Source organism: Ambystoma mexicanum, chromosome 3p, assembly GCF_040938575.1.
Source record: "Ambystoma mexicanum isolate Mex_15411 chromosome 3p, UKY_AmexF1_1, whole genome shotgun sequence".
Classification (NCBI taxonomy): Eukaryota; Metazoa; Chordata; class Amphibia; order Caudata; family Ambystomatidae; genus Ambystoma; species Ambystoma mexicanum.
In genome coordinates this window covers 532,535,722-532,561,514 of record NC_090925.1, presented here as the reverse complement: position 1 = coordinate 532,561,514, position 25,793 = coordinate 532,535,722, and the positions used below count along the sequence as shown (strand labels likewise).

General features: G+C 42.2%; 1 protein-coding gene across 1 annotated transcript in view; it reads right to left on the bottom strand.

The window, feature by feature from the left end:
• LOC138580593 (protein-glutamine gamma-glutamyltransferase E-like) overlaps positions 1-25,793 on the bottom strand; it is a 231,608-nt gene that overhangs the window by 22,019 nt on the left and 183,796 nt on the right. Inside the window, exons 8-9 of the mRNA XM_069651256.1 lie at positions 22,034-22,137; positions 20,325-20,567 (exon numbers count right to left, since the gene is read on the bottom strand). Coding sequence (XP_069507357.1) covers positions 20,325-20,567; positions 22,034-22,137 — 347 coding nt within the window. The remainder of the gene's footprint in view (positions 1-20,324; positions 20,568-22,033; positions 22,138-25,793) is intronic.

Here is a 25,793-nt window from a genome sequence, read left to right as displayed (position 1 = left end):
GTGGGACCCGCTAAGGGACCTCGGAATAGGGCAGTAAGGGTTTAACAGAACCGGTCTCCTTACCCGTGACCGTTAACCCTTACTGCTCACCTCGTAATGAGGCCCTTTGACTCCTCTTTCAAAATGTAAAACTAAACAGATGGTTATTAAAAAGACTATAGCTACTGTAAAACCATATTTCGCATAATACCGCCTGATAATGAACACTGGCCTAAGCACATTCGCATTGCACTGAAAATCACATTCAAATGAACCTGAAACTAACTGATTACTCTGCCATTTTAGAATCATCTGCCATTTTGATTAACTTGTGCTTCCTGTCTCATGTTAAACTCTGTTTTCGACTCCAGACGGGAAAAAAGAACTGTGTAAACATATTGAGGCTGCCAAAAGAAGAATGTTTGTCTTGCACTAAGAAACCGTAAAGCTGAAAAGAACCTCAATTTAGATGTTGTCTGTACCAACAGATTCATCCTCGTTCAAACAGTGGAACAGAATGCCGAATAGCTGAAATCTTTTGTGTTTGTTTCTTGAAACTGGACTTACTTTAAGCTTGAAAAGAAATGTTACCATTGTATTTTGTTTGCAGGAAAACATGTCTAGTGTTTAAGGAAAACATTGAACAATGTATACATTATTTGATTCTGTATTAGCAATGTGAACTGTGCATGAACCCTAGTGAATTGTTAACTTGAAGAGGGGCTGGACTATGTAACCAGGGTTGGGGAAAAGAGTATATACGTTGATGTCTTTTTAATGTTCAACACTCTCTCCCCTCACAGTGTCTTCTGGTACACACTGCAAGGTGTTGGGAGCCAGATAGCTATCTACCTATTGAAATCGTACATGTACCTCTGAACTCATGAATGATGTATTTCATTGTTGGTGGCACTAAGCCTCAATATTTCGTTTTGTCTTTCACTACCACTAGTGCTAACACTGCACCTATAAATCTTGATGTAGCCAGAAGTAAGCATACCAAAAAATGTTCCGCCACAGTCCTTCAGAACCTCATAAAAACAGGAGAGAAATCATGCTCAACCCTTAAAACCTACCACAGAAAATTAATTAATCCTGGAAGTTCTCATAGACAGTGGAATCCTTTCACATATTTATGCCAGTTCCTCAATCAGTATGTAAAAGGTAAAGACAAATTGAAAATTAAACTATCACAAACTGTGGACTCCTGTCCAGTGCAAAAATACACAGGACTACAAGGACATTCATTAGCCTGCATTTTTGGACCTATTTGCAAAAGCACCTTCCACCATATCAAAATAGATAGATACATAGAAACACACCATTCAACGGATAGAAATCTTGTTCATAAACTATACTATGCCAAAAGTCCTGCTTTAGCACTAGCCAATTTCAATAACAATCTTCTACATGGTACACCCAAAGAACTACTCAAAGAAATAGAGCACATCCTGTGAAAATATTTTGTAAGTGAAAGCCATTTACAAAATTCAACATCTTTAGTATATAGTAGTAACAACCTTACAGATGGCAACCTTCTACTACACACATATAAAAAAGAAATACTAAAGTTTAAAAGCACATCTGCTGAAGTACCAAACCATGTGTGTGTGTGTTTTCGCAGGACTTTTTTTTTTAAAATAGCACAAAAACTGTAAATATAATGTACAAAATAGAAGACAATGAAGATTCCAAGTGGTTCCAATTAGCTTTCTATCTTATAGCAGAAAACAAATACGAAATTACTAACCCCTCACTACTTTGCAGATACTGAACTGCAAAACTTGACAATAACCAAATACCTTCACGTGCTATCACTAATAACTTGGAATTATTCCCACTACCAAAACCACTGCAACAACTTAACTTGTATGAGCAAACAGTGCACCCATTTCAAGCAATAAAACGCCTTCAACCAAAAACAGCAAAACTACCCCCCTCTGAATTTCTGAAAGGTATTTGTGGCAAAGTAATTTATTTGCCATTAGATCTCAAAGAAATTGTACACACTCTGGGAGTGCAACAACCAATACATCAATCTTTGATTATCCTTTTGAATGGCGTACCTACAAAAGACAAAGCAACTAGTGGACTTACATAAAGTAAGAGAAGCCCTGTAATATCTAAAAGACAACAATGAATACTAGAAAGAAATAGACATTGAAGAAAACCTCAGGCAAACCACCAAAATAATTCAAGACTCATCAGGAACTGGCCAATTTCAACTTCTAGATCCTACGACAGAATCCAATATTTTAGTAATTATACAATTCACCCATTAACTCTAAAGACACCATAGATGATGCACTGGAAACCTACCAAATGTGGCAAGAAAAAAAGAATCTCCAATAAGCACATGGGAAAGAAGTGTAGAAGCACAAGCCTTTCCTCTACTCTTTCCTACTGGAAAAGGAGGAAGGTACGCTGAACGACCCACACAAATAACAGCATCAGAATACTGCTCTTTACGAATGTATACTGAAGACCCCAGATTTAGACAAAAGGTGGAATACATATTCGACCTTCTCTTTGAAAGTGAACTAGCAACTCTATGCTACGGAGTTGCACACACATTGAAATCAGGTACTGATTTTCAAAATATGTTTGCTTACTACAAAAAGTGCAAGAAAAAGATTTACAGTCAAGCATAACATATCTTTTAACAAACATGTGCGGTAAAAAAGAATACTGGTTCCGACGACACGCAGAAATGTGCTGTATGATAAGAACCCTTTGCCCACCTACATGGTTTGGGACAATACGTTGTGCAGAATATGCATGGAAAGATTTGCACAATTTCCTACGCATAGCAAACAACACCAAAACAAATATAGATATAATAACACCAGGAGAACTCTGCTCTCTAGATCCTGTAAATGTATCAAGATATTTCCATCATAACTTTATTGCCATGCTACACTTCATTTGTAATAAAACTATTCCTCCCCTCGGAGAAGTGCAACACTTCTTTTGGAGAAAAGAATATCAAGCCAGAGGAGCACCACACATCCACATGCTTTTGTGGATTGAAGATGCTCCAAAATCTGGTTAGGACAGTGATGCCACTGTTTTGCATTTTTTTCAGAAATATGTCACTTGTGAAATCCCTTCACAAATTACACATAGTGATCTACATGCACACATTTTACAATTTCAAATACACAAGTGTTGGAAGTATTGCTGGTGCAAATATCAAAACAAAGACAAATATTACACCAAATGCCACTTTAGTTTCCTTAGACCAGTTTCAACAACAGGTCAAGTGAACAAATTCACATCTTCAGTTAGACATAGGGCCTCATTAAGAGTTTGGAGGCAGCCATGGCAGCCATGGTGCTATTAGCACCATCGCTGCCTCCAAACCGGGCTCCATTACCAGGTTCCTGCAGTGGGGATATACCGGGTCATTCCGACATAGGAGGACCCGGTAATTCCTCCTTGCAGGAACCATTCCCCATTCCCATTTGAGCCCCCAGAGGGCTCTAAGGGAATGGGAGGGAGGTGATAATGGGCAGATTTCAACTGGCCCATTATTACCTCCCTCTTCCCCTCGCGGGACCCGGAAAGGACGTCTGGTTTTACGAGGCATCTGATCTGGGTCCCGCAAAGGGAAGCTCGCAATCAGCTCTCCCTTAATGAAGGGGGCCAGTCCTGTACCAGCCCCCTTCATTACCGGCGCGCCAGGGTCGTAATGAGGCCCATAGTGTCAAAGGTAAATCACCTAAGAAAACATACTGCATAAGAAGAACAGAAGGATCAAAGTACATCAATGATTGTAATTCAACCATTGCCCTCCTATGGAATGCAAATATAGATGTGCAATATATTGCAGACAATTCCACTGCAGTTGCACGATATGTCACAGCCTACTTAACCAAAGCAAAAAAGCAAAGCTCAAAGAGCTATGGGATGACATATCATCTGACAAAACACTATCACAGAAATTGTACAGTTTAGGCATAAAAATGCTCTCCCATAGAGAATGTGGCGTTTAACCGGTACTGCCTGGTATGGAAAATCTGAAAACACAGTATGGCTAAGCTTTGGTCCTGCTAAATCCAGAAAAAGAGTTCTCAAATCATATGAAGACATAGAAACAATAGCCAAAAATGATCCCAACAGCCAAGACATTTTGAAAAACAACTTACTAGACACATATTACCCAAACAGTACCGCTTTGGAAACCATGTGTCTACATCACGTAGCCCAAAACTTCACATACAAAAAACATATTAAACCAGTTGAAGAAAAAGGTAGATACAGAGTCAAAAATTGTGAAGACAGCCTAGTGAAACTTACCAAATGCAGATTAATTAATCATATGAAATTGACATTAAAAACAACTCAACATAAAGAACTGTATAACATGTCATTACTATAACTTTTTAAACCATGGAGAAAAGAAGATTTATTAGATACCCATGTCTCCTATGAAGATTCTTTCAAAGCAAATGAAAGCACTAAAACAGACATAAACTGCACGCAGTACAACACAATGTTAGACAATGAACAGCAACAAGAAGAAGAACTCCAGGCACAACTAAATAGAGACACTCCTGAAGCAGTCAACCTTCTCTAACAGGAAGCCAAGAACCACTTGGACAGCCACTCATAGCAAATGAGGCTGAATTAGCCATGACTGAAGTAGAAAACACCATGTGCCAGTAGGAAGGTTCTACAGAAGACTTTGCTTTACTCGAATCACAATTAAACAATGAACAGCATAGCATTTTCCTAGAAATAACAAAACAAATCGAACATGGTATGCAGCACGAAACTAAAACTTGTACCTGTCAAGACTACACACCTATACTGCTATATGTGATTGGTCAAGCTGGTTCAGGGAAAACATTCTTAATAAAAATCATCAGCAAGTTCCTCCAACAATTAACTGTAACTGCCCCCACATGTTTAGCCACCTACAACATAGACAGTGTCACTTTACACTGATTACTACTCCTTCCAGTAGAACACCAAAACAAATGAGACTACTACAAACGTTCTCCAGATGCTGCAAAGGAACTATGCAGAGTTTTGAAACAAATGAAAATGCTGCTAATAGATGAGGTGAGCATGGCCTCCAACCTTATATTGGCTTTGATTCACCTCAGATTACAAGAGGTCCACAAAACAGACTATAAAGAACTCTTTAGGGGAAAAAACATTATTGTTTTCAGAGATCTTCTACAATGAACACCAGTTAAAGGTGAACATGTTTTTAAAAACTTAGGGCACAAACTATGCCGTAAAACTCTTTGCAGCATAGGAAATGTCAACCTTTAGCAACATTTCCAATACAAATATTTAACTGAAAACATGTGTCAGTCTGCAGACCTCACCTATGCCAACATTTTAAAAAGTATTAGAGTTGGTGTACTATCTAAAGAAGCACAATCTATATTAAATACCAGGCACATCATGCACTCTACGGCCATAACTCATGTCTTACTGATTTCATTGAAATATTAGCACACAAAATGTCCTTGATACCAACTCTTGCAAGCTGTGCACAAATTGAAACAATGTTGAAAAAAGAAATGCAACCAACAGTTAAAATTTTCTCCAGAGACAAACTGGATGTGCACAGTATGGCACTACCCAAATACCTTAGAAAACTCTATCTCTAACACAGATGGTTTAGAGATAATATTAAAATTATCTTTAATCTGTAGAGTAATGCTCAAACATAACCTTGACGTGGAGCAAGGACTAGTTAATGGAGCACTTTGTATAGTTGTTGGCTTTCAAACATACCCATGTGAAAACCACATTCAGTTTGTCAATGTTCACTTTGACAAACTATCAAAAGTTAAAAGGATAGGACGCTCAATAGACCAATTCCTTCTGTTCAAAGACATGTATGTACGCAGAGAATAATTTTCTTCATCTCTAGCATACACAGTCACCATTCACAAATCATAAGGTCTTACCCTAGATCAAGCATTGATGGAAATTGGCAGCACGGTGATTAAAGAAGGCATGAACTATGTAGCACTATTACGCCTACGTACAGTTGAAGGACTATTTCTAGTCAACTTTGATGCAAATAAAGTAAACACTGATATTCCAACAAATTGTAGAATACAATAGACTATGTGCATTCTACACACCCCATCTCAAAACCTATCCTGTTTCTCAAAAAGCAAAAGTGTGTAAAACAAAATTAGCTCAGACTCAAATTATACAAGATCCCACAACAATACATCCAAAGAATTTAAAAGAAGCTAATACTTCATCAATGACCACAACCAAAGAAGGATTGCGCACTTCCAACAAATGACTACTGTCTGGTCCATTCACATTTTCAAATATAACTGGTATAAATTGCTATGCAAATGTAGCAATCAATATTCTATTCCAATTGCCACCAATTGTTGAAAAAATGTACTTAAACAGGACAGACCAATTATGTTTTCAAATGTTAGTCCTTCAAAGAAATGCAACCAACAATCCTTACAGTGTTTCTGGAATAAGGCAGGAATTGGACTACTGTGCTGGAATGGTCAGATTCACTATAAACACACAAGAAGATCCGCAATAATTTCTAATGTACTTACTACAAGTACTGGAAAACAAAAACATCCCAAAAATGAAATCTTCCAAATTTCATACATGTGGAAACATACATGCACTCTCTGCAGCCACGTGGAACAGGAATAAATCCCTAATGAACGCTTTGTGTATATATCCATACCTAACTGTGAATCCTTTCCATTTCAGTAACTTGTACAAAATTCAAACCATGGCAGATTATGTACTACTTGCAATTCTGATAATCATTCCACCTTACAAATACAGTCCCATAGTGAATACGTAATAGTAATGCTTTTGTGTTACAATGCAGATGGTACCAAAAACAGCTGCAAGCTGACTGGATTCACACATGGACATGTATTACTTGTTAAGAAAACCTTCACAACTGTAGGCATAATCTACCATGTATGAGCCACAACCAATGCAGGTCACTGCACTGCATACATAAAAAAGAAATGTGGATGGTTCGAATGTAATGATAATTCCATTGCTCAAAAACAGTGATTACCAGCGAATCTTGTACATCTCAGAATAAACATCTCAAAAGTGTCCTCAATAACCTTTAAATCCATGAACTAAAAGAATAAGACAACATTTGTCTAACAGTGAAAAACTATAAACAGTTAGATTAAGCCAACTGGTATCTACCTACAATCAGAAAACTGCAATAAACATTTTTCTAAGGAAACTCTGCAACACTTACTACATATAAAGATATCCTCAACAAATTCCAAACTATTAACAGTTAGAATACGCCAACAGGTATCTAACTGCCCTAAAATTCTGCAACAACCAAACACATAAGTGAAAACTGTTAAAATGCAACAAGAAATAAACTGTTAAAATACGGTAGCAGGTATCTAACTGCCCCAGAATTCTGCAACAACCAAACAGATAAATGAATACAGCTAAAATGCAACAAGAAATAAACAATTAGAATATGACAACTGGTATCGAATTGAAACAATAGTGCCACCACTTCCAAACCAAAAACCATACACCTATTCAATTCCTCCACCTAAAATCAACAAATGAAAAATATTGTACCATAGCATAGAAAGTTTTTTTTTTTTTTAATACTGCATGGATTCTTTTTCCCAAAGACCCAATGATTTTACGAACAAACACAGGAATTGAGCAAATTGCACAGTACACTGGTTTGAAGCATAGTGCTTGTAAAGTACTAACTATTAGGGACAACACAGTACAGACATGTCTACTATGCAATGCAATAACTCTTTACAAACTGCCTACACCAACATGCGATCTTTTATTTTATCACAGAGAATGGAAAAACAATGTCTGCTCCAATTTCCCACACCATAAAAAACTGCATACAGCCTCAACAAAGCAAACAGTAAATGTATAATCATTGGAGTCACAAACACCACAACATAACGTACCCATGCAAGCAAACACCTGACCACTGACTATAACCCAAAATGTTTGTTTGCATGGGTGTCTTATGCTGCAGTGGTTGTGGCCAGGGCCTCCGGTCTTGGGTGCATGGCCTGGCCAAAACACTGCATACAGCCTCAACAAAGCAAACAGTAAGTATGCAATGATTAGAGTCACAACCACTGCAACATAACACCACCCATACATGCAAACACCTGACCACTAACCACAACCCAAAATGCCTAGAGTCTTAGGTACCAATATTGTGAACACAATCCAACAAATCAACTACCACACACCATGTCCACTGTTCTATAAATACTATTACACTGCTGGCAACCAGAACATAAACCTTTGAAAAAATACCCCCTATGCAACCCACATATGAAAGTCAAAATGTTTGCTTCCATGGGTGTGTTATGCTGCTGTGGTTATGGCCAGGGCCACCGCAGCATAACACACCCATGCAAGCAAACACCTGCAAACTGACCACAAACCAAAAACATAACACAACCACCTCAAGCCCTATCCACATCACTTGACATACTAAGACAGTATTTAAAGCCAATGCACAAATTCTTCAATGCATGCCCTCTCCACTCAATACTCAACTAACTACCCAAAACCAATACATCAGAGCATAATAAAATACCCAGTAGTGCCACCAATGTTTGCTATGTCCGCAGACAACCGTGGTGATGGCAGACACCAGGATCACATCACAGCTTTCTTCCACCTAAACAAATACAGCATATGACCCATCTCTCACTCCCCCACCCCCTCCAGTAACTCTTCCACACCAACATACTCCCCAAAATTAGATTTCCGCTCTGTTCCACGCTGCGGTGTCTGTGGAAATCCATGGATCCAACATGACGGGTGCATCGGAAAATTTGACGCACCCCACGCTTCACTCCAACCAATCAGCGGACACGTTGCTTGTCCGCGGACATGACGCAAGCTCATTGGCCAATCGGCATCCTGTCCGTGGAGCGAACAGGGAAGTGTGTCCATGGAGCGGACCCATATATCACACATTTTTTGGACCTACTTTTTTGTCATTTAAAAAAATATACTTTTCGGATTTCCATCATATTTACAAAAGCACGCTTTTGAGACCAAGCCACTGATCCTGCCGCAAATTTGGTGAAAATCTGTCCAGCTGTTTCGGCTGTAGGCGTGAACAAAGTTTTTCTACATTCAATCAATGGGGATTTAAATTTTTTGGGACCCCCCTATAACTTTGCCTCCCCTTGACCAAACCTCACCAACGTTTGCCATATAATTCAGAGCGGGCCATATACTCTCTTTGCAAAGTTTGGCGAGGATTCGTCCAGCGGGATCAAAGTTATAAGCCGCCCAAAAAGTGCTCTTCCTATGGATTTAGCAACTTAACAATAATTAACATCCGCTACCGCAGGCCGTGTGATATATATTCTATCTTCATTTATCTCATTCTCTTCACGCCAGTCTGCTAGTCATCTTTCCAGATTTCATTCATGCTGGTGGCCGAAGTCTACATCTGTTACATACTCCTCAGGTTCACAGTGTGCAGTAAGTTTCAGTGGAAACTCTAGTGACTTCAATGTTAGATTAGCCACTTTTGAAGAAACATAACACTAAGGGAGGGAATGCCATCTGTGAAGATATAATCTATTGAGATTTTTATTTTTTATTTTGTGAGAAAGAAGTGAAGGTGGGTTCAGCAGAAAGAAAAAAAAAAAAGGTTTTACCAAACAAACACACATGCCTTGTAGATACACTTGACATGATTCGTTTCACATACGTAGGGTCTCTTTTTCAGGTTTTATGTTTTAGAGGTGTTTTACCAAGGTTTTTTTAATTTCCTTTAAACATTTTTATCAGAATGACGCCCTTTTCCCCAAAAGAAATCATGCACAACTATGTTTTTTCTCCAGTATTGACAAAAATGTATATTTTATTGCTGAATCTATATTATGTAATTCTTTTGAAGCAAAAACAAATCACAAATTCTGCTGATAGAGAAGCTGTTATATCTTTCTATTGTGGACTTGCCTTGCAACAGGAACTCTACACATTCAAAATACAGGAATCAAATAATAACCTGATGGGATGAGGCGAGCAAAATCTAAAATAATTTTTCAGTGAATCCTAAAACATGGTCTATTGAAAGTTAGAATATATTAATGTGTACGGATGAGGAAGTTCAAGTTACATGTAGGACAGAGGCCGATTTACTTGTATCTTCATGTTCAAAGCTGAATGCAGGACTAAAAACTTTCATTTAAAAAAAACACCTGTGGGGAACTAAGCTTCTCATCACAACTATTACAATTGATCCCTTTTTAAAAATGTAAATTGTGCAGGGATCAAAGGCGCAGGAGTTTCAACCTACAGGGAGTGCCTGCTGGCCTGCTGTGAGCCACTGTAGCTAAGCACTGCCACCTCCTCAAAAAAACCTCTGGTTGTCCCTGTGAGGGATGAAGCTCGCGGGGATGAAGGGCACAGGAGTTTGAGCCCGCAGGGAGTGCCTGCTGCCCTGCTGTGAGCCGCTGTACCTAAGCTCCTCCCACGTCCTCAACAAAATATCTGGTTCTCCTCATGAGGGCTGAAGCCCGTTGGGATTAAGGGTGTGGGAGTTTGAGCCTGCCTGAGAACACCTGGCAGCCTATCTCCAAAGCCGCTGCTGTATCTCACGGGCCACAAGGAAAACACCATCTATCTTCTATGTTCAATGCACGGAAGGTTGGACCTGCACTACAGTTGGTCGATCACAAGCAAAGGTGCCTTCGCACCAGTCAAGGAGAGAAGGTGAACCGATCGCTTTGGGCTTAGGGAGGGGGAGCCTTGGACTAGGCGTGCTCCTCAAGCTGTCAGGCCAAGGCAACTGGGCCAAGGTAACTGGCCTACCCAACTGCCCAAATCTAATTTGTCTTTGGAAAAATATGGGGTGGACATATTGAGATTTTTTCTATTCGCATGGCCAAGGAACTGCTACTAAAATGTACTCAGCCAAGGCCAAGTCAGCAGCTATGTACGGGGCCACTTGGACAATAATAAATTCAGCCATGGTGATCTACCCAAAGCAAAAAAATATCTCACGGAGACTGATCGAGGCTGAGTTGGCCAATGACTGTATGAGACTAGCATCAGGTTCTACTAATTTAGTTTAGTTTAGTTTATTATTTGTAGGGTGCGCCAGGCCCTGGAGCATTAGGGCGCACAAGACAAGAATATGCTCAGCTTTGTTACAGGTACAATTACATAAACATAATACATTCTGCCATAAATAAAATATATACAGGTACATGTGCATGGTCATAATGCAGTATACAATAAGCAAGAATGAGGAGGGCTGGAGCAAGGTCGAGACAGGAGGTGATCAAAGTACAGGAATATTCACAATATGGAGGTGATATACAGTGGAATAGGTGCAGTAATATACAATGGAGTAAAATACAGAAAGTGGTATCAGAACTGGGGCATGCAGGTGGAAAGCTAGTAGGGACAGTCAGGTCAAGCAGGTCGGATTAGTTAGATGTCATTCGCTCTCAGCCACTTGGTCAAATTCTGCCTAAATTTCGCAAAGGGCTGGGGTTCTCTTATGTCATGTGGTAGGGAGTTCCAAAGCTGTGCTGCTTTGACTGTGAAGCTATGTCCTCCAATAGTGGCACGTTTAAAGCGAGGGACATAGAGGCAATTTGCATTGACCATTCTTGTTGGTCTAAGTGAAGTTCTTAAGTGTAGCCTGTCCATGAGGTAGGGTGGTGCCATGTTATTGAGGCACTTGTGAGTAAGGGAGGCAATTTTAAGTTGGATTTTGTCCTGAGTGGATAGCCATTTATATTCTCTTCTTATAGAGGAGATATGCTCTTTCCTGTTGATCTTAAGCGCGGCTCACAAGGCATTATTCTGTAGGACCTGGATTTTTTGGATAGTCTGTTTGTTAGCCCCAATGTAAAGACCATTACAGTAGTCCAGTTTGGACAGAATAAGGGCTCTGGCAAGCATGATGTAGCTGTCTGTAGAGAGGAATTGCTTGCTGGCTTTAATGAGTTTGCAAGTATATGCTGTGGAAGAGGCTTGGGAGTTGACTTGTTTGCCAAAGTTTAAGGTGGCGTCAAGGTAAAAGCCTAGGGTCTTGACTTCCTTTGCTACTTTGATATTGTTCCCATCGATAATGAAGCTGGCGTAGTCAGTGTTGAGTTTAGTTATGTATGTCGGGGTGCCTAGGATTATGAGCTCAGTTTTGTCGTCGTTCAGGCATAAGCCGTGTGTGGCCATCCATGCCTGAACGATGCTGTAAATTTTATTCACTAAAGCCAGATCCACGACGTAATCTCCTGAAAGCGGAAGGAGGATCTGGGTATCGTCTGCATAGTTGGTGTAGGCGATACCCAGATGATCCATTTCGTCAAAGAGCGGCTTTGTGAAAATGTTATAGAGGGTAGGTGATACACAAGATCCCTGGGGTACACCGCACGTTATAGGGATCGGGTCAGCTGAGGCTGATGGAGAGAAGACTCTCATGGTACGGTTATTCAGGAAGGATTTGATCCATAATATGGCCTCTTTAGAGAAGTGAGCAGCAGAGTCTAGGTGGCTGCATAAGACTGTATGGTCGACTAAATCGAACGCTGCTGAGAGGTCTAGCAAGAGGAGTAAGGCTGCTTGGCCATTGTCCCTACATTGATCTATTTGGGCCTTGAGATCGATAAGGGCAGTCTCTGTACCATGCTGGGGACGGAATCCAGATTGGCGGGTTCCGAGCAGGTGGTTGGATTCAAGGAAATTTTGTATTTGCATGTATGCCACTTTGTCTAAGATTTTTAGAAGAAAGGGCACAGTCGTGATAGGCCTAAAATTGGTAGGAATGGCAGGGTCGAGGGTTTGCTTCTTTAGGAGTGGCAAGACCCACGACTCTTTAAAATTTTTCGGTACAATGCCGGTAGTGAAGGATGAGTTGATGAGTTTAGCTATGAATGGCGATCATTCTCTTGCAGCATCCTTAATTAATTGGGCAGGGCATTGGTCACCTTTACAGTTGGACGGTTTAAGTCCCAGGATCACTTTTTCGACTTCAATGGTAGAAACCTTGGAGAAGCAGAAACGTGTTATTTGTTTAGCTTTAAGTAGGGGTGCTGGGGTTAGGGCGTCCTGAGGTGTGAGAGATGCTTTTTTTAGGGCGATTTTGGTTTGTAAGTTGACTACTTTGTTGATAAGGGCTGATTGAATGTCTGAGCACCATTTTTTGTCCTTGGTGCAGTTTTCTTGGGGAATGATGGGTGTTTCCAGCTCTTTCAAGATACTGAACAGTTCTCTGACACTTGATTTAGATTGGGATATTCTGGTATTGTATGTTTCCTGTTTGTCTAGTAGGATATTTTCTTTTTGTGTTGGGATGATATCTTTGCAAGGTTTAGTTTGTTTTCAACTGTAGGAGTAAGTCTCCATTTGGATTCTAGTTTTCTTTTGGTTAACCTGAGATTTTTTAGGTGGGGGGTGAACCATGAGTTGAGATGTTTTTTCGGTTTACTAGTCCGTAATTTGAGCGGTGCTATGTGATCAAGGGCTGAGTTCATAGTTTCATTGAATTTATCAACTAGCATATCAGGCTCCGTGTTAGCTGGGAGCGAGTTTAGTTGGGGTAGTATGATTGGCAACAATTTTTCCGTGGTTATTAGCTTTTTGTTCCTCGTGGGTATAGGAGGGGCAGGTGTGGGCTTGGCTGTGGCTAAGTTAGTATCTACTGTAAATAGAAGAAGAAAGTGGTCCGTCCAGATCTGGGGAACAGTGTCTGTAATGGTTACTCCACAGTTGTGATCAGCTATCCAGTCAAGGATGCGACCTTTATTATGAGTGGGACAGGTGACTCTTTGGGCAAAGCCCAGCTCTTTTAGGATCAGAGCAGTGGCTGTGGACTGGGTGTCTTTAATATCGTTGTAGCCTAGGTTGAGGTCTCCTAGCACTATGGTTTGGGAGGTGTTTTTCAAATTGTTGGACATGGTGGTGGAGAGGTCCTCAACAAAGGTTCCAATAGGACCAGGAGGTCTGTAGAGCAGGACAATGTTTAGTGTTTGGGAGCTGGCGGTGGCCATTTTGACCGAGAGGCATTCACAAGATTTTGTGATGGGGGATGTGGAGACTCTTATGTCGAGACTGATCTTGGCAATAATGGCTAGACCCCCGCCTCGGGAGGTGTGTCTGTCAGCTCGTATGATGGTATAATTGTCGGGAACTGCTAAGGAGAGGGCGGGACCCGCTGCATCATGAAGCCATGATTCTGATATGGCTAGGAAGTCTAGGTGGTGACCGAGAATAATATCTGAGATTTCTGTAGCATGAGCGACTAGGGACCTAGCATTTATGAGTGCACCATTGAGGTGATGTTTAGTGAGCGTGGTGCTTGCTATAATGGTAGGTTTGTAACATTTTTGTGTGGGTCTTTTAGGGATATGAGCTTTCCTAGTGTGTTCTGCAGTGGTTTTCGGCAGTATGTTCATTTTTAGGAAGTTGATTTGTTCAATTTGCTTTGCTGGAAGTTCGTACAATTTTGGTAAGCGAGCACGAAGTTTGAGGTTTCTGTCTATGGTACTACAGGCCCTGTATGTGGTAGTGTCATCTTGATATTGGTTTACTATAGGTCCAATGGTTTGTTGAGGAATAGGCATGGTCAGGGAGGAGAGTGATAATACCACTAATATGATGAGGGAGGCAGCGTAGCGAGGTAACTTAGCTGTCCTATCTAGTGCAGAGATACTTAGTATGTTTGGTTTTGGAGAGTACATGCTAGCTGACTAAGTCAGGTGCGCAGATAGCAGCACAGTTAGATATAGCTTTCGCTATTAACCTGAAGATAGGGAGTTGCGGCATGCGAATCGAGGCACAGCTAGATTCAGCTTTACACTAAAGGTATGCAGTTATAGAATGCAACTAAAAACATAGCAAGGTTCTAAATTCCATTTTAGCGACTAAAAACATATCCCTAAATGCAATTTTAACCTGCAATTGAATGGTCTGTAGGCGACCTTAAGGCACAACACAATTGAATGGTCTGTAAGCAACCTTAATGCACAACACAATTGAAATGGTCTGTAAGCAACCTTAATGCACAACACAATTGAAATGGTCTGTAAGCAACCTTAATGCACAACACAATTGAAGTGGTCTGTAGGCGACCTTAATGCACAACACAATTGAAATGGTCTGTAAGCAACCTTAATGCACAACACAATTGAAATGGTCTGTAAGCAACCTTAATGCACAACACAATTGAAATGGTCTGTAAGCAACCTTAATGCACAACAAAATTAGGTTGCTGCGGCAAGGCCAATTAAAGAAATAACCCCAGAGAGGGCTGACCTAGTGCGGCTTGGAGAGTATGCATAGCAGGCCAGTAGCATCGTAGCAGGATCCTATAAGTGGCTGCAGATGGTTCAGGTCTATAGACTATAATCTTGGGCAGCACACAAGACATTGATCATGGGGGACCATAGCAAGGTGAGGTAACAATAGGTACAGCCACCTAGGTTCAAGAGTTAGCGAGTGTCATAGTGTAAGGCTAGTGGTAAAGGCAATACAGAAGTTCAATGGAGAGCATGTAGAACAGGTTGGGTAGAGAGGTAGGTGCGGCCAAGCATGCAGAGCATAAAAATGATGGTAGAGTGGTGTTTAGAGTAGAGAGTGATGCACCGTTGCAAAACTAAACCTACGGGTGGCGTTGTCGACAGAATGGCTGCGAAGGGGGGGAGGACAGAGGTATGTGTGGAGTTGTGCTTGATGCTGTGCATGGATTAGGAGCATGGGGAGCAATATATGCAGTGGGAAGTATCTTTGGGCACAGAGACATCATACAATCAGGCATGAGTGCACGAAAATGGCATTATGAAAGTTTGTGGTAACAAAGCCTTTTCAAGAATCAAAGCAGTTCAATTTATCCACAGACTGCGTAAGGGAAGTGGCGTTTACCGTTGTGGTTGGTCTGGAATCCAGCAGGGGGTCCGGGCGAATGGCGAGGAAGGCTGAGGACAGGTGAAGACAGGTATTGGCCTTGTTATCCTGGGCCTGGCTGGGAGTGGGCCGGCTGGTGATAGGCTGCTTTAGGTGGCTCAATGGCCAATCGGATGCGAGGACAGTCGGCTGTGCTCTGTTAGGCACTGGGGTTCCTTGAGACATGGCGGGCGGCCATCTTGGAAGTGTAAAAACCTCGTGGTGGCTGATGGTGGCAGGGGCAAACACAGCATCTGTTGGCATCAATTTTAAAACATGCAGGCTGTGTAAATATTCTTGCAGGTCGGCGGATCAGTGGTGCAATTAGCAGCGAGAAAAAACGAATCTCGCACGGAATAATGATGCTTACCCGAATTCGAGGGCAATTCAGGATGGATCCAGGAAAGCGAGACCACTGCTCCTGCGGGGTCCGGGGGAGCTCCTGCTCCTCTGGTGAAGGAGGGGGTCTGCTGATCTAATCTATCCAATAAACAAGCCATAGGGCTTCAGAAATATCTACATTATGTTAGCCCGCCCACTTGTGCGTAGCCTTTATTTAAGGTTCAGATTCCCCCAACAGAATTTGACATGCCTCACTTAAAAATGGACGCTTGATGGAAATGAGATATGCCCAGTTTGTGGATCTGCCAAGGAATCCTTGTTCCATTTCTTCTTCTTTTGCCAGGGCTATCGTGTGGCACGATGCACGTTTTTAAAATCAATATGCAACACGTATGGTATATGTCAAATAAGTCACACGCTACGGGTTTTTAAAGTTGCAACGATACAAAAATTGGTGTATAATGTAGCAAGTTTTCTCGACCAGGCGGGGCGAGTAAGTGCAAAAACTATAAAAGCTGGAAGCCGGGCACCATGAAACTTAAGCACTTTTCTACACGTTTTTGAGCTTGTTAAATTGCATGTCAAATGATGCCATAATAATGTGGATTGCACCGAGCTGCATTATTTTAGAAATACATAAGGTTTTAATAATGATGTTTACATTTTATACTTCTTGTATTGGTTTATCGAACTGTGTTCCTTGATTTACTGTATATTTGTTATGTTTTGTTGAAATGTGTGTTCACGGCAAATGACAGTATTGTCGATTAAAAGACATCTGAGCATTAACTTATAGCACAGTTAAATAGATTCTAGAACCATACAAAATAATTGGATATTTAATTTGAAGGGAATTAGGGATTCCAAACCACAGATATAACTCTGTTATTCTTTACCTGTACTGTGCAATCAAATTCTGCTAAAATCTTTACATTATTGAAATAGAAATGACCTTTCCTTGGTCCGTTTCTCAAAAAGAACTTAAATGGACTAGTGTTTATTTGAAGATCATTGCAATACAAGGCACCATTTGATCAATTAGTCTATTTAGATCTTCTGTGACAAGTGTGTAGCTCAGCTTTTTCAGTCATGCAGGGCTTTGGGAATCCATTAATGAACTCCATAAAGCTACTTTCTAAAATAATAGGCCCAGACAATTATTAAATGGAACATATCATATGACCTATTTCAGCTTTGATCACCTTCAGGTATGAACATGCTTGAAAATGTCCACTAGATGGCAATGCAGACTTTGCTTTTAATTCTCAATGTAATACAGGAATCTATGTGTAGCAAGGTAGCACTGCCATCTAGTGGATATTTTCAGATATTTTCCAATAAACCCCTAGAAAGCTACATTATATCCAGGGGTCTCAAATCATATAAAACCTACATATTGGCGAACTTCTCGCCCAAGGAAGGAGTAACGTTATCACTGACATACACATAAATGATGCGTGTGTACTTCTGACGACTAATGTCTGAATGCATCTGGAAGGGGAAATGACAACTTTCCTTGCTTACAGTCTTAACTGTTCTCATAGGAACCTGTGTAGCATTTTCCTCATATTATCTTCCTGTCGGAGCCCACTGGCAGCAGGAAGATGGTTCCACTATGTACAGTTGTTAGTAGACACCTATGTATTTATGATTACCAAAAGATACCTGTCCCAGCGACAGAAAAGTATTAATTAAGAAAGTATGCTAGGGATGAAAGAACCTGTCAGAAGTGAGTATTACTGAAGTTAATAAGGCCCCATGTGACTACTCATTTCTATCTCCACTGGTTTATAATACCTTGCAACATCCTGACACGTGGATGCTAAGTACACATAAGCTTGAAGGAAAATAATACCAAAGTGATATGTTGTGGATTGATTAAAAAGGAAATTATGCCCATATTAGTTTCAAGATAAAAAGGTACTAAACTTGCCCTTCATTGATTCACACTGAGTTGAAAGAGCAGAATGTTCATTAAGCAGTCCCCCTTTCAGAGTCCATAGCAGATGATACCATCCTTACCTAGGAAGGCCTCTGACCTCCAAGCTGACAGTTTCACATTTCACCTCTATGTCTAGGGGGCTTTCAAAAGCTAAGCTGCAACCAACATTGATCAGTGGAATCAAAAACGCAGAAAGCATTTAAGAAAAAGGATGATAATGACAGAGCGTGGGGATTGGGAGCTCAGGGATGGGGTGGAGGACCTCCACAATTCTGGAACTTCTGGAAACCTCAGGGTCTGTCACCCTGCATCTAAATTAGGAGCAGGGGGCTGCAAAAGAGACAAGGCACCTTAAAAGGCATTTGATCCTAAAGGGGCAATGGGAGCCACTGATCCCTTACCAGGATTAATGCATGCATGGAGTAGGTTAGTTCCACTATTAAATTACTATTTTATTTTATTCGTTGACGGAAAGAGAAAAAGGAGGTGGTGTGACACTTCCCTAAACCTCCCTGCTGAATAATAGGGGTATTTCCTTGCAGAACTGGCGGCTTTCAGTTTAGGACCAATGACCAGGACACCCAGAGACCCAGAGAGTAAGAGTGTGATGACACCCAGAGACCCAGAGAGTAAGGGCCTCATTACACGGTAGGCGGTGAGCCATGGCGCTATTAGCGTCATGGCTCATGGCGGTAAAATACCGGCACCGCCTTGGCGGAAAGGGGATTTACCGCCCCATTCCAAGGTTGGAGGGGCGGTAAATCCCCCTTTCGCCATTGCCCTTCCCCATTCCCATTTCTGCCCCATAGGACTCTATGGGAATGGGGAAGGCGCTACTTACGGCACCGCAATTTTGCGGTGCTGTAATTAGCTCTGAGGTCCCTTAGCGGGTTGGATTTTAACGCCTGCAAAAAGCAGGCGTTAAATCCCCCAACCCGCAAAGGGACCTCGTAGTAAGGCGGTAGGGATTTACCGGTAACGGTATTTTACCGGTACCGGTAAATCCCTACCGCCATCCGTGTAATGAGGCCCTAAGAGTGTGCCCGGACCTCAGAAAACTCAACCTTCATGGAAAGAAGCAGAGGAAGGCTCCAGTTTGGTTCATTCTTTGGAAAATTACCCCAGGATCTAAGAAGCACATGAATGCCACTGAGGTTCTTCCTAAAACTACAGATCCCTGATTCCTTAAGGCTTCTTTGGTTCCTCACACTGCCTGATCGAGCCAGCTGAGGCATAGCCGTTTCGGCGCTATCATGACACTGACATAGCCTCTGCAGGGTCACGCCCCACCTCTAGCCAACTGGCCTAAATTCTAGCTTCATATGATGGAGTCACCAATTGAGAGTGCCAAGCCGCCCTATTTGAAGGTAACGATGCAGAAACAGAACACTGTAGAACTCATTAAAAACAGCTTCCTCAAAAAGAAGGCAATCAACTGAGTGCACCTCAAGACTGTTGAACTCTCACTCAAACCCGTGCAAAGCACCCTGGAGGCTGGCATGATGCCATACTCAAAAGACTAATGTTGAGAGCCAGTGTAAATGTTCCAGTTGCAGGCCCCTAATTACAAGTACTTTCCTTGAGCCTGTAAGGCTGTTTAGGCCACATTTACCTTCCTAGGTCCTGGAAGAAGATTTAAAATAATGTTTTTTTTTCTCCTGAAACAAATGAGCATTTTGATATCTTTACCGTAGTACAATAGTCACTCCCTAGTGCCTTCATAATACATATTCTTCCTTTAATTAGTGTGTCTTCCCTTGCTGCTGAGGGTCCTTGGTGTGTTAGCATACACTCTGTTTTTGGAAATACTGACACTTTTGTGGAGATTTAATTAGACATTTCTTATACTTTAGTACATACGGAATTGTGACTGTTTTAACACTCTTGCTGCTGACCAAAGACAAAAGAGACTATTCTGCCCTTGGGCCTAGTCACCAGAAGAGATGGAGGTGTAGTAGTATCTCCTCTTGTCTGTTTAAATTTAGGATTGAAACAATTCATAACAACGTTGAGGTACAAGTTTGGCCAAAGTACAATAGCACTCTTTGCTCCCTCTTATATGTCTTATGTTCGGAAAAGGATTCCAAAACCGAGTATGTGTGTCAACAATGAGTACAATATGAGATGAGGTGGCATGACATGGTGACTTTTGTCTTACCTTCAGGATACTTATAGTGGTCTGTGATGTCCTGCCGGCTGCCACTGAGGACAGCTTTAGTGCTAATGAACTTGCCAACTGCACTGGTGACATTTCTGACCTTGTACCGCCTTCCATCTGCATAGGTAACCCATGTGTTGCGGTCTGCATTCACCTCCGCAAATACAAAAGGGGCTTCATAGCTGAGGTCCACATCCCCTTCTTTAATGGCTTTCACTGAGGCAGGCCCACAGATGTAACGACCTAGAGAAGATACAAATCATACTAAATGTTGCTAATACGCCCACCTTTCAAAGAATATTGAGTATTTCAGAAGTCCAGCATATATAGACACCGTGTGGCAGCCTGTATTATCATCATTGCAGCATTCATTTGGACTAAATGAAATGCAGGCCTTTGAGTGCACCTCTGAGCATGAGTAATATTTCTCACTCACTCACCTTCATTCTAAACATCTCTCTCTGGAACCCTCAGTGGCATCCTTACTGTCTCACTTCTTCACTCGCTCCTTTACTGTCTTTTTTCATCCTTTTGCTCACCATTGCATCCCCTGTCACATCCACGCTTGCACTATCCCCACTTACTGGCCCTCATTACGACCCTGGCGTTGGACTATGGTGCTAAAAGCACCATGGTCCATTCCAGTAACTTACAGACTCCGCCATGGCGGAATGGGGAATTACCGCCCCATTCCGAGGTTGGCGGGGCGGTAATTCCCCATGCCGCCACGGCCCTTCCCCATTCCCATTTTGTGCCCCATAGGGTTCAATGGAAATCGGGAAGGCGCTAAGTACGCACCGTACTTAGCACCAAGGTCCCTTTGCGGGTTGGTTTTTAACGCCTGCAAAAAGCAGGCGTTAAAGTCTCCAACCCACAAAGGGACCTCGTAATCAGGCGTTAAGGGTTTAACGGCGCCGCCACCTTTTACGGCGCCGTTAACCCCTTAACGCCTGGGTTGTAATGAGGGCCACTGTCTGATGTTTGTAAATGCAAAATGCAATAAACAACAAACGCCAGAACTATTGGCTTTGGCAATGCTTGTTTTTAGGAGGTGTGATAGCTTTTAAGCAGTGTGTATTTTTTTGGACATCCAAATCCATTACCACCAAAATGTCTCAAAACGTACTCCATTTCCTAAATATACACCCGAAGCACACACATGTGTTCATATTTTTGCATTTGCACCATGAGCATGTGCACCTCAAGGAAGGGCTTTAGCGGAATAATAATTCTGACTGCACACAGCACATGTTCTGAAAACGATGGAACTTTAATTGCTTTTTGCTGCTATAAGTAGATGTGGTCCCACAGAGGAGAGCAGAAAAAAGGTACAGTCTGCATTTGAAAATCCAGGCCTACTGGTGTTTTATATGGTTCCATTTCATTTCATCGTCTGCCTTTTCATCCCCAGGCTTTTTAACGTGTACATTCCATCGAATGTGCCCGTTTTTTTTTTGTTTTTTTTTGGGGGTCCTCCCCAAACCCCCCACCCACACTTATTTTTTGCTATTGCCCACCCGCCCAAACCCTTATTTGCCCTTTCCCACCTCCCTTAAAAAAATTCGATGTGCACATTCGATGGAATGTGCACGTTTAAAAGCCTGGGGATGAAAAAGCAGGCGATGAAAGGACGTCGTACCATTTTATATATCACGGTTGTTACAGCCTTTTTGTTTAGTAACCGTCCCGTCAGAAATCTCCCCTTTTACCTTCACTAATCTCTTGAGGTGTAGCATCCACAGCCTGCCACCCATCGTAGGCTCTTCCGAGGTCCCTCCGAGTGAACCAGCACTCATTCCAGACGTGGAAATTCCTAAAAGATAGGAAGCTGTGCTCAGTGATGGACGACAACATCTAGAGTAAGGAAGAAAAGCAACCCCTGCAGGTCTACTCATCCTACAACCACTTTGATCATTTAGGAGAGCTATTGATATGATTGTGACATTTCCAAATATAAGCTGGACTAATACATTGACATGCAAGCACATGGGAAAGGTGGACATTCTAGCTTCTTACTCAAACATTTAGAAGAATGTATTCGACAAAATAGTAAAATTAACAAAAATAAATCATGACTGGCTGAAATATCTGTGGGGAATTCGACCATCCGCACAGAGGGTGTGAGCTTGCCTGGACGTTTTTGAAAATTACATATATGAGATAGAATGATGGTAGATGTGTGGGGCTAATCCGCACACATTTGCCTATGCTCACTGCACGACATACACATAGACCTGTGTACTGTGGGTGGCCGCAGCTTGCAGGCACAGCCTTCCCTTTCATATTTAGTTGGGATCTAACAGGTGGAGTACATGATGCATCTTAGAAAGGGGAGGGCCAAAACCTTCCACCTGCGATAGCGAGCTGAATGAACTATTAAAGGCTCCATGGATTCGCCCTGTTCTTTGGTGTAAGCACTGCAGAATGGTGGGATCAATTAACATAACTAGCATACTCTTAGAGTACACTTCAAACAGGCCCACATGGGGCCTAGCTGCAATGGTGAACAAAGGAGAGAGAAAACACCAACAACCTTTGATATGCACTCTGTCAAACTGAAGCCAGCTCCTGCCTCACAGTATCAAGGGCAGCGACCAGCATTGTCTGGAACCATGTATTCACAGTAGTCATCCCCGCAGGGGGACCCCATTCAGAAGGTACCACTATGTGGTTTTGTGGAGACCAAACGTCTGGTCCTTTCCACAGCTTCAAGGGAGACCTCCTGCTTTAAACAGGAACCACAGGGAGCTCAATTAACCAGAGAGACCCTTTAATTCACAACACACAGGAAGATGGGAGGTACTTACTATTACATGTATTCACCCTTTTTACCTTTTCTATTGCAAAGCACTCTGGTTATGACCTCACACATACAGGAGATTGTTGGTGGGGACCTAGGATTGGTTCCCTAAGGTAGGCTTAGCCTACACCAATCACAGGGGCCCATTTGGCTTTAAAAGACGTTGAAGCCCCTCATTTTGCAGATCATCTGAAGTCTTTGCAAGGAGTAACAAGGAGTAACAAGAAGAACTCATTAGGACCCTGGCTAAAGGTACAGTCTGCATTACAGCTTCCGCCAGTGAAGGGAGGCTGGGATTTCCATAGAAGGAAGCAAGACCCCTCCCCTAAACATCTCCCGGGGAACAGAGGGAGATACTGAATCCAGAGGACCATCCAGCAGCTCCAGAACCGGTTCCAAACCAGCACACAGTGTGCCTTGCTAGGCTCTGCAGCAAGCTTCCTAGTTGGGAAGTGCCAGAGAGTCTCTGAACCAAACCAAGGACAAGGCAGTTGCCTGAAACGCTCTCCTCAGTTTTGGGCCATCTGCCTTAAAGGACGACACAAGCCCAGTGAAGAAGCAAGGAGGAGTGCATTGACAAGCATCAACCACCTTAAAGTACATTTTTGAGCCAGTCGAGCCCCTCGAGCTGCAATCAACTGCCCTGCTGACTGTTTTCACATTGCAGTCTCTAACATCATCCGAGATGCTTCGACCAGTGCTTCAGACCCGCCTGCCAGCACTGAGAAAACGATTCCTGACCCCAAGCCACAGTGTAGGCCTGGCTGCAGCCATCTGTCCAGTCTCACTCGCCAAATTGCCTGCTGCCTGAAACCCGCAGCTGTCTCCCGTCTTGAACGCAGTTGCGTGTAAGTTGACAGGAGTTTATACAGAGTACCGGCGTGAGAGACTGCTCATGTGTTGTGTTCTGCTATTGTGCTGACACCCGTATACTGAAGCGTATAATGAAGCAGCTCCTTTAATAAGGGAGAAAAAGATCACTGTCTCATAAGGAGACGTTGGGCACGTAGCGTCAGCACGTGAGTTGGCAGGAGTTGAGACAGAGTTTGACTGAGGTAGGGTGAGGTCACCAATGTGGTCCTAATGGAGTCAAATGGCCCCCGCACGATGCACCAAGTGAAGCTGCTGGATGACACAACCCTAGCATCTGCTTCCGTCCCAATGAGCAAACCTGAGGTGAGTGATCGGACCCACCCTATTGGCGATACAGCCACAGACACAGGTGGGGAATCCCTCAAGAGACTGGTGAAAGGGGTGGAAGGGGCTGTTTTTCCTGACTGGGGGATGGGCATTGGCAGGACCTTCCAAATAGTTGCAAATATCCAAACACGTCAGTTGGAAAGGGCAACAGTGCTGTCTATGGAGGTTTTGACAGCACTAAACATTGAACATGCAGATAAATGAATGAAAATGCCCTCGACTGACATAAGCAACAGGCAATGGTGCTGTATATGGAGGCTTTGGCAGCACTAAACACTGAATGTGCAGATAAAGGGATGAAAATACTCTTGGCTGATATATGAACTCCTCGGGGGCGAAACCTGACAAGTAAGACTATGCCAATGCTGATTTGTGCTGTGAAAATCACTGATAAGACACCCCGGTCATCAAGAATCAGTCATCTAATCACCCAGAGGTTATACAAGAAATGACAACTGTATCCTCAAAGCAGAACCTAAACTTGGATCATGATTGTACTTTCTTGGATCTCAATTTGGACGTGGTTCAGTTCCATGTTAGTGAGCGTGTATATATGCTTCCACAACCTGGAAAGCAGACAAGTAGCTTGATTTATCTAGAAAGACAGAATTAAATCTTGGCAGATCGACTGTCACATGACATAGCAGAAATAAAGACCACAATTGAATGAGAAAGGAGATGGAGTGATTTCAGAAATGGTAATCGTTCAACACCATTGCATTCCGATAAAGCGGATTCACCCCTCAACAAGATGAACACTATGCTTTTACTAGTGTATATGTCAAAGGGGGTGACCCTAACAAATGAGGAGGATCGCAATGAAGGGTTTACACAGGACCTTTTGTACAATACTCTACAAGTGGAAACGTCCTTGTGATTGGAAGGGGACCCCCAAGAAACGCAAACTTCCTTCTCTGGACTTTCACAAAGTGGGAAGGATGCACGACGCAACAGAATAAACAGAATTCCCCATGAATATGGCCTCTCACCTACCGTCATCGCCCAGCTTCAGAATAATACAATGTCTGCTTTAGACGTCGTTTTAGCTCCCTTTACAAAACTCTATGAAACCATGAATGAGACTATAAAAGATCACGCAACCATATTGGCTATGATTCATTCAAAGCAGATATTCATTTATTCCTTTACAACATCGGTACAATCTAGATTGGATGCAGAAGCGGAATTGTCGGCTCAATGGAAAGCACGACTTTATGACTTGGCAAGAGGTGAAGAGGCAGATGAATACATCTTGATGGCTTCTATTTTCAAAGCAATAAAGTGGTTGTGATCTCTAAACGATATTGAGAATTACCCTGAAGTTTCCTCTAAGGGAAGCATTGACTTGACAAAGCAGACTCGAGTGATCCCACTTCAAATTATGAAGACAACAATCCTCAAAACAATAAACTTCACAAAAACCAAAAAGACACTACGGATGCAACAAAGAACAACAACATTGTAGCGCA